Source organism: Manis pentadactyla, chromosome 4 (genome assembly GCF_030020395.1).
Source record: "Manis pentadactyla isolate mManPen7 chromosome 4, mManPen7.hap1, whole genome shotgun sequence".
In the NCBI taxonomy this organism is placed as follows: Eukaryota; Metazoa; Chordata; class Mammalia; order Pholidota; family Manidae; genus Manis; species Manis pentadactyla.
In genome coordinates this window covers 178,650,370-178,667,287 of record NC_080022.1, presented here as the reverse complement: position 1 = coordinate 178,667,287, position 16,918 = coordinate 178,650,370, and the positions used below count along the sequence as shown (strand labels likewise).

Genomic DNA, 16,918 nt, shown 5'->3' with positions numbered 1-16,918 from the left:
GTCCCCTAACTCCGGCTTGCCGAGGGACAAGGGGGCCGTGGTGGGGGAGGCCACCTGGCTCCGTTGCTGTGCACTGGCTGGCTTACCTGAGGGCTTCTTGTCCTGAGAACCGCAGAGGAAATGGCGTGCTCTGTGTACCACCATTTACTTTGGAAATGTAAGAGAAGGGCTCTCGCCATCCTCAGGGCTTAGTTTTTTAGGCACATTTGTTTCACACAGCTTAACAAAGCTCCTCATCCCCAGTCTCCATTCAGACTCTGCTTCTAAAGTAGTCTGAGGTCCCTCCATGGGACTGGCTGCAGGCTTTCCCTGCCAAGGCGTTTTCCCGTGACACCTGCCTGAAGAGGCCCAGCTAAGACACTTCTGTTGAGCTTGTTCTTAGCCACAGTTGTTGAGGTTTGGGCTGTCTCGTTCTCTCTCTCCCCATCCCCTGCACATGCAAGGGAAGTGAGGGGCTGCTGGGAATGAAGGGCTCAGGCCTGCAGCCTCCAGAGCAGTCAAGGTGAAATGGCCTTCGGAGGAACACTGTTTTGGGAGGAGGGATGGTAGATATCTGTTTCAGTTGCAAGATGAGTCAAGGTCAAAGACTCTGGGATATTTTCTAGATGTTGGTGCTTCCCTCCTCTGTAGCTGTAGACTAGGCCAGCCCTGTGGCCAGAGGTGGAGGGGGTGGACAGTTCCCACTCTGACCTTGGGAGGCCCACAAGGTAATTCTTGAAGTGAGCCTTACCTCATACACCTGTGTAAGAATGCAAAGGAGATAGGCCAAGTTGGTGCACAAGGACTGACCTTGCACTCCAAGAAGCCTTACTCATTCAATACATTTCCTGAGCACCTACTGTGTGCCAGGCATTGGGGAATAAAAGAGGCATGGGCCATGTCTCATGGAGCTTATAACAGAGGACTGGCAAAAAATAACCAGGCCCACTATATCAGGTAGCTGTTGCTATATCAAACAACCACAAACTAGAGTGGCATATGACCAGAAGCGTTTATTGCTCACGCATGTAGGGTCATCTGTAGGCCTGCTGATCTTGGTGGGACTCACGCCCATGCCTTGAGGCTGATCTCTGGTGGTCCAGGCCGGGATGAGTCATCTGTGCTTCCCATGTCGCTCATCCTCCAACAGCCTGGCCTAGACATGATCCCATCTACAGTGATGGCAGAATTGCAAGGAAGTGAGGGGAAATGCAAAAGGTTTTTGAGATGTAGGCTTGCAATTGGCACATAGTCTCTCCTATTTCACTTTGTTGGCCAAAGCAAGTCACAAAGCCAGCCTGGACTCAGAGGTGGGGAAATAGACTTTCTTTAGTGAGAAAAATTTCAAAGTTTTATGGCAGAAGACATGGTGACAGTGAGGGGTGAAGAATTGGGGCTGTGATTGCATCTGTAACACAAACAAATACATGATACAGCGTGTAGAACATGTTATAAAGGAAATGGATATGGTGCTGTGATAGGGAAGATGGGGGGTGTGAGGCCTCCCTGAGGTGGTGACAGATAAGCAGAGGATGAGAAGGAGCTGGCCATGCAAAGAGTGTGGGTTAGGCATGGAGAACTTTCCGGGCAGAGGGGCCTGCCTGGGCAGAATTGGTGGGAAATGGCTCAGAGTGAACGGCAAGGCCATGTGATGAGGCCAGACAGGTGGGTAGGGCCAGGTCATGAGCACTTTTTAGGCCATTGTAAAGAGTCTGTGGATCTTGGTTTCAGGTTAGCAAAATGATGCCATTCCTCTCTCTGTTTCCCCTAGTCATAGGCTAGTTTATAAAGTCTGAAAGGGCAGCTGGAGGTATGCTTTGGGCATCTCTCTCTTGAAGAGTGTTGAAGTTGTCCAACACAGGGAGGGCACTCCAGGAAGAAATATCAGGTGATGATGATTGTAAACTGAGTGATACCAGGGAAGAGACCCTATCGGTCTTCCTCACTACTTGGAGCCTAATGCCTGAGACCTGGTGGGTTCTGTATAAGCATGTGCCACTTGAATGGATGAATGCAAAGAGCCCTGGATTTGGAGAAGGCCCCTTGGGCTCTGTTCTAGTCCTGGTTCTACCACTAGCCTTGTGGTCTTGAGCAAGTCACTCAACCTTTCTGCTTTCCTGACTTGTGAAATGAGGGTCAGTGCTTCTTCAAACAGATTTTGTGAGTTCCAGGAGGGTACCCAGCCCAGGGCATCAATTTTACTTGAAGATTTGGAACAGTAGGAAAGTTAGGTAATTTTTAAAATTTCACATTAAAATAATCATGAATATATTATGAATTAGAATGCAAAATGTACATGAATTTTTTAAGATAAAATTTGAGACATCAAAGACATTTCATGCCTGGCTGTGGCAGGTTCAGGCTTTGCCCTCAGTCTCCTACAAGAGCATGTTTACTCAGCTCTCCTGCTGTTTGTCCTACTTTTGTGGGAAAGGTTGAGAAGTATGAAACCAAAGATATTTGCTACCTCTTCTAGTTACCCGATATGAGCTGAAATTATGCAAATGGCAGTGAGGATGGTGCCACGTGTCAAATACATCATGAATTCCTTAGGTTTCATACTATGTCGTGTTCATATCTGACTCAACCATCCGCCATCCCACTCACCATATGTGAGCCATGTCTGCTTGACATGTCTTTCGTCCTCCACAGACTTCCAGCTGCTCTGTGTCAGACACATAGTAGGCACGTCCCCCTGTAGTGATGGAACCCTTCCCAATGTCGGACACCCAAGGATCCCACAATCTAATGAGAGACACAGGCATGTAAACCAAGTAGGTTATCATTCTTTATTGGATGAGTGAGTAAATAAGTGTTTCAGCATTGCCCCTTTGAAGGAAGGAAGATGATAAATGGCTTCACTCCTGGCCAGTGGCAGTTACATGCTACAAATGTATTTCAAACATTGGTTTGTAGAAGAACCGGTGGTGGGTGCTATAGCACACACAGAAGTGGACGAGATGTTCTCTGCCCTCTGGAGGCTAAGAGGCTGTAAGATGAGGCAGAATGTGATCCAGGGTGAGTGGGCGCAGCACACTAGAAGGACACGGAGATGGGAGAGAATTGTTTGGCATTGGGGGTTAAGGGGGATCCGCCAGGAGAGTCTCACGGTTGGCAGTAAAGGAACCAAAGGGACCTGTTTTGAGGTCTTGTAAGTTGTCTGCTACTAGACTCTAGCAGGTGGCGGCTGCTCTTGCTAACTTTGTTTCTAGGGATTGAGCATAACAGGAGCCCTGCAGTGTCAATTTGAATCTCAAATAGCATTAAAAATGGTATTTCTTGGGATTAAATTATAAGTACATTTGAATCATGATATTCTCTATTATGTACTTAGTTTAGGCATCATTTTAATTCTTTAATGGCATATTTTAACCAGCTTGAGTTTCTCTACCCATGGTGGTGCATGACTTATAGTAGAATATAAGTTATGCTGTAAGGTGCTGGGATTTGCTTTGTAGAATTTCAGTTTCAAGCTCAGCTTTTAGAGAAGAGGCTGCTTTTGTTGTGAGGGCTGGGTGGAAATACAAGGGCTAGGGACAAGCAATACAAGTAGAGCATTCAGGACAATGCCTGGCATATAATAAGTCAATAAATACTAGCTGCTGTCATCATCACCACCACCACCGTCACCATCTCCATCATCGCCGCCACCACCGTCATCACCACTGTTACCATCAGCACCATCATTATCTTCATCCCCAACAGGTCTTAGAGTGAGCTTGTGCTTTCTTGCATCTGTCAGTGCCGTCCAACTCATCATTTTTTATTATTAGGGCATTTCCTGAGATGCATTTAAAGCATCGTCAACCCAAACCGTATTTCTTCTCTGCTCTCTTAGAGTCTTGCAGTGTATCCCTCCCAGCTCTCCAGGGACCCTTAGGATGTGTTGGAGAGGAACAGAGTGGGACATGGATGTCATGTCCTCTGTCTGCAGCTCCTATGACAGGGCTGACCAGCAGTAGTGTCGTTGACTGGTCAGTCCTCTGGTCCTGAGTTTCATGGTCTAAAGTAAGGGTCATTTAAAAATGGGAGGGTCATGTGCTGGGCTGTGCCAGTGAGAAGACTGGTAGGAGAAGAGACGTGTCCGCCCATGTGGATTTCTCTCTTGTTTTGGGGACAGTGGGAAAAGGAGGGTGAGAAGGGACTGGAAGGGTGCTGCATATACTGCATGCTGACTCTGAACGCGGCCCTCCACCCACCTGCCCACTCCCAGGAGGTGGGCGTTCAGGTGGCTGCCAGTTTCCTTCCGATTCTCAGCCAGTTTCTGGACAGAAAGTGAGTTGCATCTCTTTGCCCCACCTGCTTGGCCTTCCATAAGAGGCCCGTGGCTGTGCCCGCATGTTGGTGTACCTGCCCCATCTCACGCTCCCTTGTGCCCTGCTCTTGGCTCCCCTGCCTAATAAACAGCAGCACAAAACCAAACCAAACCAAGCTGTCCTCCACCGTGTCTCCATTGTGTACCGTTTCTTTGCTGTGTGCCCTGCATGCCACTGCTTTGCTGCTCATACCAATGGTTAGTGTGGCTGGGCCTCCAGGCGCAAGCCCCAGGCCTCTGTGGGAGAGGTCAAGGTCATGGAAAAGGCACCCTGTTAGAGTGTCCAGGGTCAATTGGGCCATTAGTTCTTTGCCCAGAAGAGGAAAGGACCTTCCCAGCCAGGTAAGTGAGACAAGAAAGAAGCTACCTTCCTTATCTGTCCTGTCACTCATCTTGGAAAAGAGAAGGTGCAGGGGGAGGAGGGCACAGAATTGGGTTGCGGGTAGATGGGGTGGCTCATCCTGTCAGGACTTGTATGACCTTGGTTAAGTTGCATCATCTCTATGAGTCTCTGCTTTCTTATCTGTAAGGTGGGGATTCTAACAGGAACTGATCGCAAATTCTGAGTAGGTGGGATTCAAGTTGATGAGCCTGGGCTGGGGATGTCCTCAGTCCATTTGCTGAGGGAGGAGAACATTGATGCCTCTCTATCTCTTAACAAAGCTTATTACCTCATTCTGGTGTTTTGGCCCATTCTCCAGGACCCAAGTCCTGTCCAAACCCACAGGCCATGGGAGGGCTTCATGGATCAGTAGAAAAAGCAGAGCCTTTTGGGTTCCACAGACCTGGGATCAGAGTCTCATTTAGTTACTGTTTTAGTTACCTATTGCTTTGTACTCAATTAGCATGAACAACAGCCATTTACTGGCTCAGGGTTGGCCAGGTGAGACTTGGCTGGGTCCTCTGCTCAGGGTTTCACCCTGGAGGTGTTACCAGACTGTCATGTTCTTATCTGGAGGATCTTGGGAAGAATCTGCTTCTAAGCTCAGTCAAGTTGCAGTGATTTTCAGTTTCTCCTCGTAGGACTGAGGGCTCCATTATTAGCTGAGGGCTGTGCTCCGTTCCTAGGAGCTGCGCAGATTCCTTGCACATGCTCCCCATCCATCTTCAAAGCCGACAATGGAGAATTTCTCCCTTGCTGAATTCCTATCATGCTTCAAACCTCTCTGACTTCCGTCTATGGCCTCTGAATTCAAATTTGAAGGGTTCCGTGATGAGGCCAGGCTCCCCTGGGTAATCTTATTTTAAAGTCACATAGTCTGACAATGGGAGAGACTCACATCATACGACATTTATAGTTCACACCTATGCTGCAAGACAGGGTCAGGCATTTTGGAGGTCACCTTAGAATTCCTCATACCACACAGTCACTGGTTGTGAGTGTTGTGGAGGGGTAATGAACCCCTCCAAACCTCAATTTTCTGTTCTATAAAGTGGGTAAGTTATAGATACAGAGTACTGAGCACATGGTAGATGCCTGATCAGTTCGAGGACCTTCCCTTTCACCTAACAGTTGTCTCCCAAACCCTTAGTCAGGGCCCAGCCTTCCCTATTGTTATTATCCTTCTCTGCAGACTATGTCCTAGGGGGAGCACATGTCCCCACAGAGGGAGGTGTTAGTGACATGGTGCAGAGCTCCTCAGACTTACCGGGCCAAAGAACAAAACAGTGGCCTCAGGTGTCTGTTAGGAGATCCATTCCCTGAGTTGCATCCCCCTGAGATTCTCCTCCAATGGGTCTGGGGGGTGGGGTGGATCTGCATTTATAATGCGCATGGGCCACACTGAGGCATGCAGCCAGCTGTTACGAGTGCAAACTGTGGACTTAGCTCACCTGGTTTCCAGGCCCACCCCACCACTTCCAGCGGCGTGTCCCTGGGACTTGGCTTCTCAAACATTCGTTTCCTCATCTGTAAAATGGGCATAATAATAGTCAGCTGCCCACTGAGTAGCTCTGGGAAGTAAATGCAGAAATCCACACAGCATGCTCAGCCCAGAACCTTGCATTTGCCAAGTTCTCACTGCTTAATAACAATAATAATAATTATGATTAGTATAATGACCCAATGGCCCAGATCTGGATCTGGGCTCTGGTTTGTCACTGTGGGTGTCTGAGCAGTGGGACAGAAATCGGGCTCCGAGCTGCTGTTCAGAACGGAATCTTGCTTGAACTCCCGTGAGCCGTGGGAAGAGAATGCCCTGGCCCCATGGGAAGACCCTCCGTGGCCCCCTGGCTTTCTCCAAAACCTGTTCTCGGATGCGCCTGCCCTTCCCTCTTCAGGTCGGACGGGCATGCTCAGGTGACCTGGAACCAAGCCACACTCCCCAGAAGCAGGCAGCTCCCAGCTCAGCGCCTGGAGCTGGCCTCCTCTGGCCCTGGGGCAGGACCAGGCGGATGTCCGTGTGGGGGTGGCAGTTTCAAAGAGGGTTTGTTCTCAGCGGAAGTCATTTCTAATTCTCTTTTGGCGGTTGTGTTGGTTCAACTGTCCCAGAGGGACCCCCTCCCTGCCGGGACCCGCGTATCCTTCACACTGGGCTTTGATGTGGCGCGAGGTCGCAGCAGTCTTCAGGAGGGGACAAGCCAGGCCGAGGGGCCCATGAACAAAGGGAAGGGAAGAGAGGCAAAAGCAGAGAAAATTGTCATTTTCTTGTGTCCCTCAGCAAAGCTCTTCTGGGCCCTTCCAGCTGGAAACATGCCTGCCCCAGTGATCCTGCCCCAGTGCCCCACTCTGGGGCCACCGTGGCCCAGGGAGGGTAAAATACTCCCCCTTCTCCAGTGAAGAGCCTCCTCGCCCTGCATTTCCTGTTTCTTTCTCCAGGGCTCCACCAGGTTCCCACCAGCCTTTATTCCCACGCAGGCTCCGCCGCAGGAGGCCCAGGGACCTGCTGCCTCCACGGCTCTGCTCAGAGTGTTTTAACGCCTCCTGCTGGGAATTGGGGGTAGACAAGGGATGAGATGGCGTGTGGCGGGGACTGAGCGGGGCCAGGTTGAGGGAGGATTGAAAATTCAGCCTGACTGTACCCCACTTCCCAGTGCTGGAAGGAGGTCAGTCTGTGTCCCGGGATGCGGCTGCCCAGCTCTGGCGACCGTGGCCAGGGCTGGGGGCAGGCAGGCGCCTTGACAGGAAGCCTGTGTGGCTGTGTCGCTGCCCCAGCAGGCAGCAGTCCCAGGCCTGTGCTCCGGGGCTGGAGACGCCGAGTCAGCAGAGGGCAGCCCGTTGCCTGTCCACCAGCCAGCCAGGCGGCTCACTCAGCTCTCTTTCCTTCTCTGCAGCCGGGCCAGCACCTCGCCCCCAGCCCCCACCTGGCCGTGTACACTGGGACCTGCGTGCCCCCCTCTCCTTCCAGCCCCTTCTCACCCTCCTGCCGCTCCCCTAGGAGGCCCTTCCCCTCGCCCAGCCGCTTCATCAGGCGGCCCAGCAGCACCGTCTGCCCCTCGCCCATCAGAGTGGCTTTGGAGAGCAACCTGGGCTCAGAGCAGAAGGGGGCGGCCAGCGGATCTGAAGGCCACCAAGGGCCCTCTGACGCAGACGCTGACACCAGTGGTGCCTGTGCTGACCACCCCCTGCCCCGGCCTAGGGCCCCTCCCAAGGCCCGCGTGGCTCTGTCCTTCAGCAGGTTTCTGAGAAGAGGCTGCTTAGCCTCGCCACCGGTCTTTGCCAGACTCTCTCCTAAGTGCCCCTCCGTGTCCCATGGGAAGGTGCAGCCCCTGGGGGATGAGGGCCAGCAGCTGCCACGGCTGAAATCCAGGAGAGTTGCAAAGTGAGAACCAGAGGGGACTGTCCTGTGTGTGCGTCTACACCCATATGGGCATGAGCATGCACTTGTGTCCATGTATGACTGGGGATGTACATGTATGTGTGTGCACATATACCTGTGGGTGTGTGCATGCATGTCTGGGTGTGTGCATGTATGTGGGCATGCACACATGTGCACATATGTCTGTGTGTGCATGTATGTCTGTGGTGTGTACTGAACCCCTGGTGGTGTAAATGTGGTTTAGAGTTCGGGGCCGTGGTGCTGGGTCTTGAGGAGGATTCTGGGCAAGGAGGCACACAAATAGGCTGTTAAACCCTTTGGTCACTGGATAGTTTCCAGAAACTCAGTGTTATTCTCCCCTGTCTTCCTGAGGAAGGAGAAGGAAAGGTGTCTTTCCCGTCCACCTTCTTTCTCTTTGCCCCATCCCAGGAGCATTAGTCTAATGAACCATAGAACTTGCACAGGGCAGGAGAGGCCAGTGGCAGCAGGGAACCACAGGTGGGGGGAGGCTGGGTGGGGGCCTGGAGCTGCAGCCATGACCCCCGCCCCGCCCTGCCCCCTGCCCTTGCTGCCCCAGCGTTGCCCACCTCCTGTACTGCCTGTACAGACCCTTGGAGGGACATTCAGGGACCCCCTGCTCCTGCAGTTGTCTATGAAAATGATAGTGCTCAGTCTCTGTCGAGAGGTGGCCCCTCAATTCCATTTTAGAAGGTGCTGCAAGCCTGACTTGAGGACCCTAAATGCCCCGAGGCAGCTGACCGGGTGCTGGACAGAGTCTCTGAGGGGTAACTCCTGGACCAGAGGCAGAAAGAACAGGTGTAGACAATGCAAATCAGAGAATCAGCCCCCACCTTTTTGGGAGAGACAGAGGCACCCCTTGCACCAGTCAACATACTCCTGTGTTTGACCCGGCCTGGTTGCGGAGAAAGAAGGTGCCATGCTGATGGCTTCAGTTGCTATGGATACCTGAATACCCATGGCCTCTGCTGTGCAGTGTGCTTGGGGGACAGCAAAGAGCACACGGCCTGTGTCAGTTGGGGAAGCAGGAAGGAAGGGTTCAGGATACAGGGTGAGCTGGAATCATGTCTACTGATTCTTCCCAATTAACCTTGCTCAGAGAATGTTCTAGCTTTGCAGCCCCTGCCATGCCCCACACATGGGCTTCGGACTTTAAAAAGGCTCTTTCCTCAGGGCCACCACTTCATCAGAAGGCAGTTTAAAGGGGCTGAGGACTGAGTACTGGTATGTTCTCAGGGGCATCCTGAATTCATCAAAACCTTAAAGCTTCATGCCCCTTGAAAATGAAAACAAAGCATCTTTTGAATTATCCTTAATTCAGCAGGAAAATATGAGTCCCCTTCCATTGCATATAAAAAGGACCCAACTGAGCCAACTGCTGCATGCACGGCTTTTGGCAAATGTGTCTGTGTGTCATTCTTCCACAGGGCAAGCAGGGGGTCTGGGGTCCCTCACATCCCCACACTTGCTTTCCTTCTGTGCCTGAAGCTTTTTCCAGATCAAAATGGATGTGCCTACTGAGAGTGGGACCTGTCTGATGGACTCAGAGGACACCGGGACGGGAGAGTCGGCGGAGCAGGCCACAGAGAAGGAGGTCATCTGTCCCTGGGAGAGCCTGGCCCACGGCAAGGCTGGCTGAGCCGGGGTCCTTGGACCAAGAGGACGCTCCTGGCAGACTCCACTGCGTGGGGCACGCTTGCTCTCAAACCAAAGTGCATTACAATGATATTTGGAGTCTGGAGAGACGAGATGGGGTGGATTATGGGGGGGGTGCTCTGGCTAGACTCCCAGTGGCCAGCTCCTTCCCTTCCTCCTGACCCTCCCTCCCTTGGGCAGAAGAAAGGCATGTGGACCAGAGAGCTATACTTGCTGCCTTAAAACTGATAAAGAGTTAACTTGTAAGAATCTCTTGGATTGGACTGTTAGTGAGTGTCTGGTTTTATTAGGTATTCATGAACTATCACTTATGAGTTAAACTCATGTCTTCTTTGGTTTTCTGGAAAAGGGGACATTGAGTCACTCCCATGGACTCCCTCCCTGTCTAAACTGGCTTGTGTATGATTCTTTTCCCAGCGGAGCTCGGCCGGGGATGCCCCAGGCCGTGGCATCATGTGGGAATGGGGGTGAGGAAAGTCATCCTTCGAGAATGCCCGGTGTGCTGATCAGATCCACCAAGAAGCAGATGCCGACAGGAGCAGATGGGCAAGGGATGTGTTGGGGGAAAACTCCTGTGAAAGATAAAGGGTGGGAGCTGGAGAAGGGGGTGAGGGCCTTCAGACCACGGAACAGGGTTGAGCCCTGGGCAGCCAGGAGGGGTCAAGGAGCGTCTCAGATGGCAGCATAGTTCCCAGGTCCCGGACAGTCTGCTGGGGTGTCCTTGAGCCGAAGTCACCTCTGGAGGGGTGAGAATGGTTCTGGACTGGTACCCCCACTGTGCAAGGTCCCAGGCTGGAAGCACCCGGGGGAAGCCTGTCCCTGGCATGGGTGTGCTGGTGGCCATCCATCCAGATGCTTCCTGCAGCAGCAGATCTGAGCATGTGTACTCACGTCTGCTGCACCAATCCAGCTGCACCCTGGGGGTTTGGGCCCCGGTGCACCCCTCCCAGCTCTTCTCCCAGTTATTTCCTCAAGTGTTTTCTGAGTCCCTATGATGTGCCAGCACCTTGCTCACCACGGGGATTCAGCTGTGGGAAACACTCCTTGGTTCATGGAATTCATCTCAAGCGGAGGTTCTTGATCAGGGGACAACTTGACCCCCAGGGGACACTGAGCAGGGTCTGGAGACATTTTTGCTTGTCAAGACTGGGATGCCAGTGGCACCTAGTACGTAGGGATGCTGCTACCATCCTACGAAGCACAGGACAGCACCCTGGCTCTCCACAGTGAAAGATTCTCTGGTCCTAAGTATCAGTGCCACTGTCGAGAAACCCTGGAATAGAGGTTACAGCTGCAGGTACAGGGTTTGGTACATCCCCTGGGCTGCTGGGCCTGTGCCCCTTCTCGTTGTTTTCTGCACAAAGCCCTGGATCCTGCTCTGATCGTGATTGGGTTGGATGGTGGGTTAAGATAAAGGGCTGCGTGGCAAACAACCATTTCTTAAAAGTTGCATGGGAAGTCCTCAGAGGAAAGAACATTCAGGCGGGTTGGCAGCCCTCTCATGCCCCTCCTCTTGATCTGCAGCTTCATCAGAACTCAATCAGTGCTTCACCTCAGACGACTCCCTTACTCAGCCCATAAATACTGAGCCAACTGAGTCATCTCTCTGCACACTTCTAAAGGCGGATGGGCAGGTGCATGGCCAAAACCTGGACTTGCTGACCATCAGGAGGCACACGGACACGAAGGGAGTTGGCTGATCAGTTTTTGTTTGGCCAACTATTTAGTAAAAACCTACAAAATGCAGCTATGCTCTATTCCATGGTTGGGAGACTTTTAATTCATTCAAAATGATTATCTGCTAGGAGCCCAGCACCAGGTGAGGTACTAGGGGTAAAGCCGACTCCCTCGCGGAGGTCTATTACTTCTTGGAAGCAAGCTGGGGAGGTCGGATCTACAGGCCCCTGGTAGAGAGTATACGGCTGCAGGACGCGTGAGTCCTGCCCTGTCCCCTCCAGCTTGGGGCAGCTCCTTGATTCCTCATCTATGAACTAGAGGGTGATCATTGGATCTGTTTCATAGGGTGACTTGGAAAGATATAAAATGCAATGGTACTCACATAATGTTTTGCTTGTTTAGAACTTTATAGGGTGAAAGAAGAAAACAACTTTATTTTCCCCTCTCAACTCTCCCTTTAAACCTGCACCGTGAGTTATTTCTCTTCCTAATCCTAGATGAAAGCTCAGGCGAGTCTTATAACTTTTCTCTTCCCTTTTGGATAATAAATCCTCCAAGCACGATCAGTGACAAGAACAATCTCAATTTAGCTCTGTAGGCAGGCAGGTCAGATGTCAGTGTCGTGAGCGGGACTCGGAACATTCCCCGAAGGCTAAGCCCCTTCCCTCCTCCAGCTGTCGTTGTTCCAGGCCAGGATGCCTGTGGTGAGAGATGCCTGGGGTCAGTGTCTCTTTTCTGTGCCTTGCTCTGCTTTCCTTCCTTACCCCACTCGTGTGGCCTCTGGCCCCCCGGGTGGGTGGGAGAACAAGGATGTTCTTTGATGACTGACACAGAAACCACCATCATAGTCTTGCTGGGATCCCCTGCTGGCGCTTCTTAGGTAGGATTTTTCTAGGTTTCTGGGGGCTTCTGGCTTCAGCTTCCTTGCATCTCCTTCAACCGGCTGCCTGAGCAGCTCTTGGCCACTGAGCATCGTATAGTCCACCTCTCAGGTGTGGTCACACTCCTTGTTGCCAGGGGAGATTCAAGTAGCTGCAGGTTGACCCCCCTCTGTGCAGCCCCCTCAGACTCCAGCACCCTTTTCCCAGCAGGGCACCCTTGTCCTCATTCTCCCGCTCTGCCGCATGGCCCTGCCTGACCCCAGCTTTCCTCTGGTACTTTCCCTCTTGCTCTGGCTGCACAAGTCAAGCCTGTGAAACCCCCTCTTAGCTTAAGAGCAGGCAAAGCCCCCTCTTCCCCAGTGATGGGATTTGCAAGGCTGACTTTGGGGCCACCTCCTGTGCTAGTTCCGCCCACATGTCCAGCCCCTCACTTGCACCTGGGCAGGTGGTTAGCACCTACTGTTTTGTTCTGAGCCTTTGGGGCCACAGCAGAAATGAAGACAGAAGAATCCTATTTTAACATCTGTTGCACTTGTGAGTTTCAGGAATGTCCTTATTTTCCTGCTTTAGAAAACCTACAAGCAGAGTCATTTCCCCAGAGTGGGAGGTGGTTGTCCTTCTGCCTCCAGGGAGGGGCCCCTTGGCGGCCCACGTGGGGCTGGGCCTTCACCGTGCTGTCCTTGGTTGTTTGCTAGGAAAGGAGCGAAGGCTCTTTAAGGGGTCTGCACCAGCCACGTACTCCAGGGCTGCTGGGTGCACAGGTGGGCTGGGGAGGCGGAGGCACCACTCACCTTGGCCTCGGGGCCTCAGCCCTCAGCTCTGGGTGCCGGCTCCTCCTCTCACTTCACCAGAAGAGGGAGTCCCAGGCTCACAGATCCTCACAGACGGTCGCTGAGTTTCCCCTTGGGAATCCAGAGACCTGTGATGCTGAAGGGAGAGGGGCTTGGGGAGAGGCACTTTCCTCATGGGAAGGCCGCCCTGGGGTGGGGCTGGGGGCAGCGGGAGAGCCTGGGCCTCCCCAGCCACTTGTCTGCCTGTCCTCAGTGGCAGAGCCCCGGCGCTGGCCCAGGTGGGGACCATGCTGGGTTGACGCCCCTGTGGCTGCCCTCACTGTGGGGGCCCCTTCACAGTTCTCCTGGCTATTGTGCCCTGATGGGGACAAGGAGCAGTTGCTCTGTCCCTAGTGCATTTGAGTGAGGGTTGAGACTGCAGAAAAATGAAACCTCTCCCTCCCCCTCAGACCATGACCAGTAGAATCCCACCCTTGGAGGGTCACCTCTGTGTCAAGCTGACTCCTAGGACTGGAAACCGATTAAGCTTCAGTCACCTTTCCTTGCTCAGCCTGACTGGTAGGTCAGCCCCTGTGTTGAGCAAGTGTGGCTGGAGGAAGGGGTGTCCAGAGGGCCAGAGCTGGGTGGTCTACAGGGGGAACAAATGGTACCATGAAACAAGCTGTTCAAATTCTCTGCTGATGGGAGGGACCGATGTAGGGCCGTAGGACAGGGGGATGAGGGAGGAGTAGCTTATTTTATTCTCAAGAAGCAGAACGAGGCTATTCAAAGCACCCGTGAGGGGAGGAGTGTATTAGGGACTGGGTTTGGTTATAGGTCCATGAGCATCAGCCGTGTCTGAGGAGGGGAGGGATTCTGCCCGTGCGTAGAGGTGTGTGTACACACACAAGTACACACCCAAGCACCAGGACGGAGTGTGTCACCCTGGTCTGTGTGTGCATGGACGTCTGGGTGGTGCATACCTGGGATGCTGTGGATGGGGGCTGGCGGTAGTGGGACACTGTGCCCGCCCCAACACATCAGTCACTCAGTGGGAGCTTGGAGACCGTGCAGCATGATGCACGTGGAAAGCATCAGAGCACGTGCCCCTGAGAAGTGGATGTTTATGAAGAACACCTCTGTCTCTCTGCCCTCAGCACTCAGGGAGCCAACACAGCATGTCAGACAAGGGTGCTGGGGTGGAGCAGGCTTCAGTGGGCAGGACTGTGGCCGTGCTCTGAGCTGGTCCTGGGCAGAATCACAGCAGGTCTCTTCTAGAACCTTTAGACAGAAACCCATTTTCATAGTTGATCTCCTTACCAGTTTGGTACCCTCTGTTCCTCCTCCTTAGCCCATAGGTAGCCACCAGGTTGTCTTGTCCTGAAGTTCTCGATCTTGGGGAGTTAGGGATTTGGGCAACCATAGCTTACAGGCTTACATTTAAAGAGTCACTCCATGAATTCCTGCCTGCATTAAATCTTCACTACAACGCTGTGAGGAGACAGCATCACCAGCCTTATTTTTCAGATGAGATTTTTCCCACTTACAGCTGGTAGAAACACTCCATTGGAAGGCTAATGCACGTTATTTTCTTTATGTGTGTGTTATATATTTAAAGTTTGGAATTAAAGTACTATACAGAAAAATACAAGTACAGTAACTACCATCCATATACACATCATCTAGAATTCATGTTAACACTGCCTTAATTACTTCTAGTGCTTTGAAAGCAAACAACAAAAAAGGCAAAACAATATTTCTATCCTCCCTTCTCCATCCTCCCTGTTATCTTCTATGTTAGCAAATTTTTTCAGTAAATGGTCAGTTAGTAAATATTTTAGACCCTGCAGGCTACATTTGGTCTGTCATGTATTCTTATTTAGAAAAAAATTAAAAATGTAAAAATCTATCATATCATTGATAAGGGATTAATATCCAGAATGTATAGAGAAGACTTACAATTCAACAACAATACTACAACCTGATTAAAAAAATGGGCAAAGGACTTGAATGGACATTTCTCCGAAGAAGATATATAAATAGACAATAAAGATATGAGAAGATGTTGAACATCACTAATTGTTTGGTAAGTGCAAATTAAAACCATAATGAGATACCACTTCACCACAGTCAGAATGGCTACTATCTAAAAACCCAGAAAACAACAAGTGTTTGCAAGAATGTGGAAAATTAGAACCCTTGTGTTTTGTTGGTAGAAATGTGAAATGGTGGAAAACAGTATGGGGCTTCCTCCAAAAAAATTAAAAACAAAATTACCATATGATCCAGGAATTCAATTTCTTGATATATAACCCACCCCCCCACCTAAAAGCAGGGACTTGAACAGGTATTTGCACGCTTATGTTCATAACAGCACTATTCACAATAGCCAAAAGGTGGAAACAACCCAATGGATGAATGGATAAACAAAATGTGTCTATACAAAGGAATGTTACTCAGCCTTAGAAGGAAGCAAACTCTGACACAAGCTATGACATGGATGAACCTTGAAGACATTATGCTCATGAAATAAGCCAGACACAAAAGAGCAAATACTTTATGATTCCACTTCTTTGAGGTCCCTAGAGTAGTCAAATGAATGGAAACTGAAAGCAGAACCGTGGTTGCCAGAGGCTGGGGAAGGAATGGGGAGCTGTAGTTTAACTGGGACAGAGTTTCAGTGTGGGAAGATGAAAGAGTTCTGGAGATAGATGGTGGTTAATAGTTGCACAGTGTGCATTAGCTTTCTGCTACTGAACTGTACACTTAAGAAGGGTTCAAATGGTAATTTTTGTCATGTGTACATTTTTAGCACAAGGTCCATATAAAAACAGGCTGCTGCCCAGATTTATTTAGCTCAAGAGCCAAAGTTAGCCAAATTTTTCATTGTTATTATTAGTTTCATTATGGTTTTTAAAAAAATGAGTTATTATTGTGTATTATAGTCAATGTTATTTAGCTTCAACTACGTGTTTACTCAACTCTTTGCTCACCATTGCCCCTAGAGCCCCACTTCCTCATGATGAGGTCCAGTTTTCTTTGTGCTGAATTGCATCCTTTAGTGAGTCTTTCTTTGATGGCTTTGAGAAGTAAACTGTTTTTTTTCTTTGTCTGAAAATGTCTTTATTTTACCCTAATTACCATTTTACCCTATTGCTATTTTAATAATTACTATTAAATGATTGATTAGCTGCATAAAGAATGATAGGTTGAGAGTAATTCCTCCTTGCAGTTCAGATACTATGTCATCATCTTCTGCCCTATCTTGTTGCTGATGAGATGTCCAATTCCTGTTGCTTTATAGATTTTCTTCTTCATTTTGCTTCCAAAAACTGGTCTTTATTGTGAGTGCCTGCTGTTTCCCTCCAGTATGTCTTGTATGCTTGTGTATATCCTGCTTGGGATGGTGTTTCTCCAGTCTGAGGCCTCATGTCTTCATTCTCTCTGTTCTCACTATTGGCAGCTCCTATTATATGTTTGTTGTACCTTAGGGAAGAAGTACCTCCTTTTCTCTGAGTCACCATCTTATCCTGGGCAGCCCTTCAGATATCCCAGCTTAATGAGGTGTCTCAGGTCTGGACCTTCAAGTGTTTAAGTCCCCATCCATCTTCTCGTGCTCTCCTCCAGGGCCTAAGTAATTGTTACCTTCATTCAGTCTTATCTTCATGTTAAATAATAGACAGGAGTCTGTGTTAGCTCAGCTGTCCCGTTGTTTGACCTAGAAGTCCATCCAGGGTATTCTTTTCTATCGCAATATAGCTGCCTGTCTCTTTCAGTTTTTTCCATATTATTAAACACACATATTTCATATATTCCATATATATATATATATACTGTTCCAAGTTGTCAAGTAATACTATTTTC

At 50.4% G+C, this 16,918-nt stretch overlaps 1 protein-coding gene across 5 annotated transcripts in view; it reads left to right on the top strand.

Moving 5' to 3' along the window:
* The window catches only part of RGS9 (regulator of G protein signaling 9), an 81,195-nt gene extending 71,226 nt beyond the window's left edge, over window positions 1-9,969 (top strand). For all 5 annotated transcript variants that reach the window (XM_057501648.1, XM_057501647.1, XM_057501646.1 and 2 more), the window contains 2 exons: window positions 7,568-8,055; window positions 9,559-9,969. In XM_057501648.1, the coding sequence (XP_057357631.1) occupies window positions 7,568-8,055; window positions 9,559-9,709 (639 nt within the window). In that variant the 3' untranslated portion in view covers window positions 9,710-9,969. The remainder of the gene's footprint in view (window positions 1-7,567; window positions 8,056-9,558) is intronic.
* The last annotated feature ends 6,949 nt before the right edge of the window (window positions 9,970-16,918 follow it).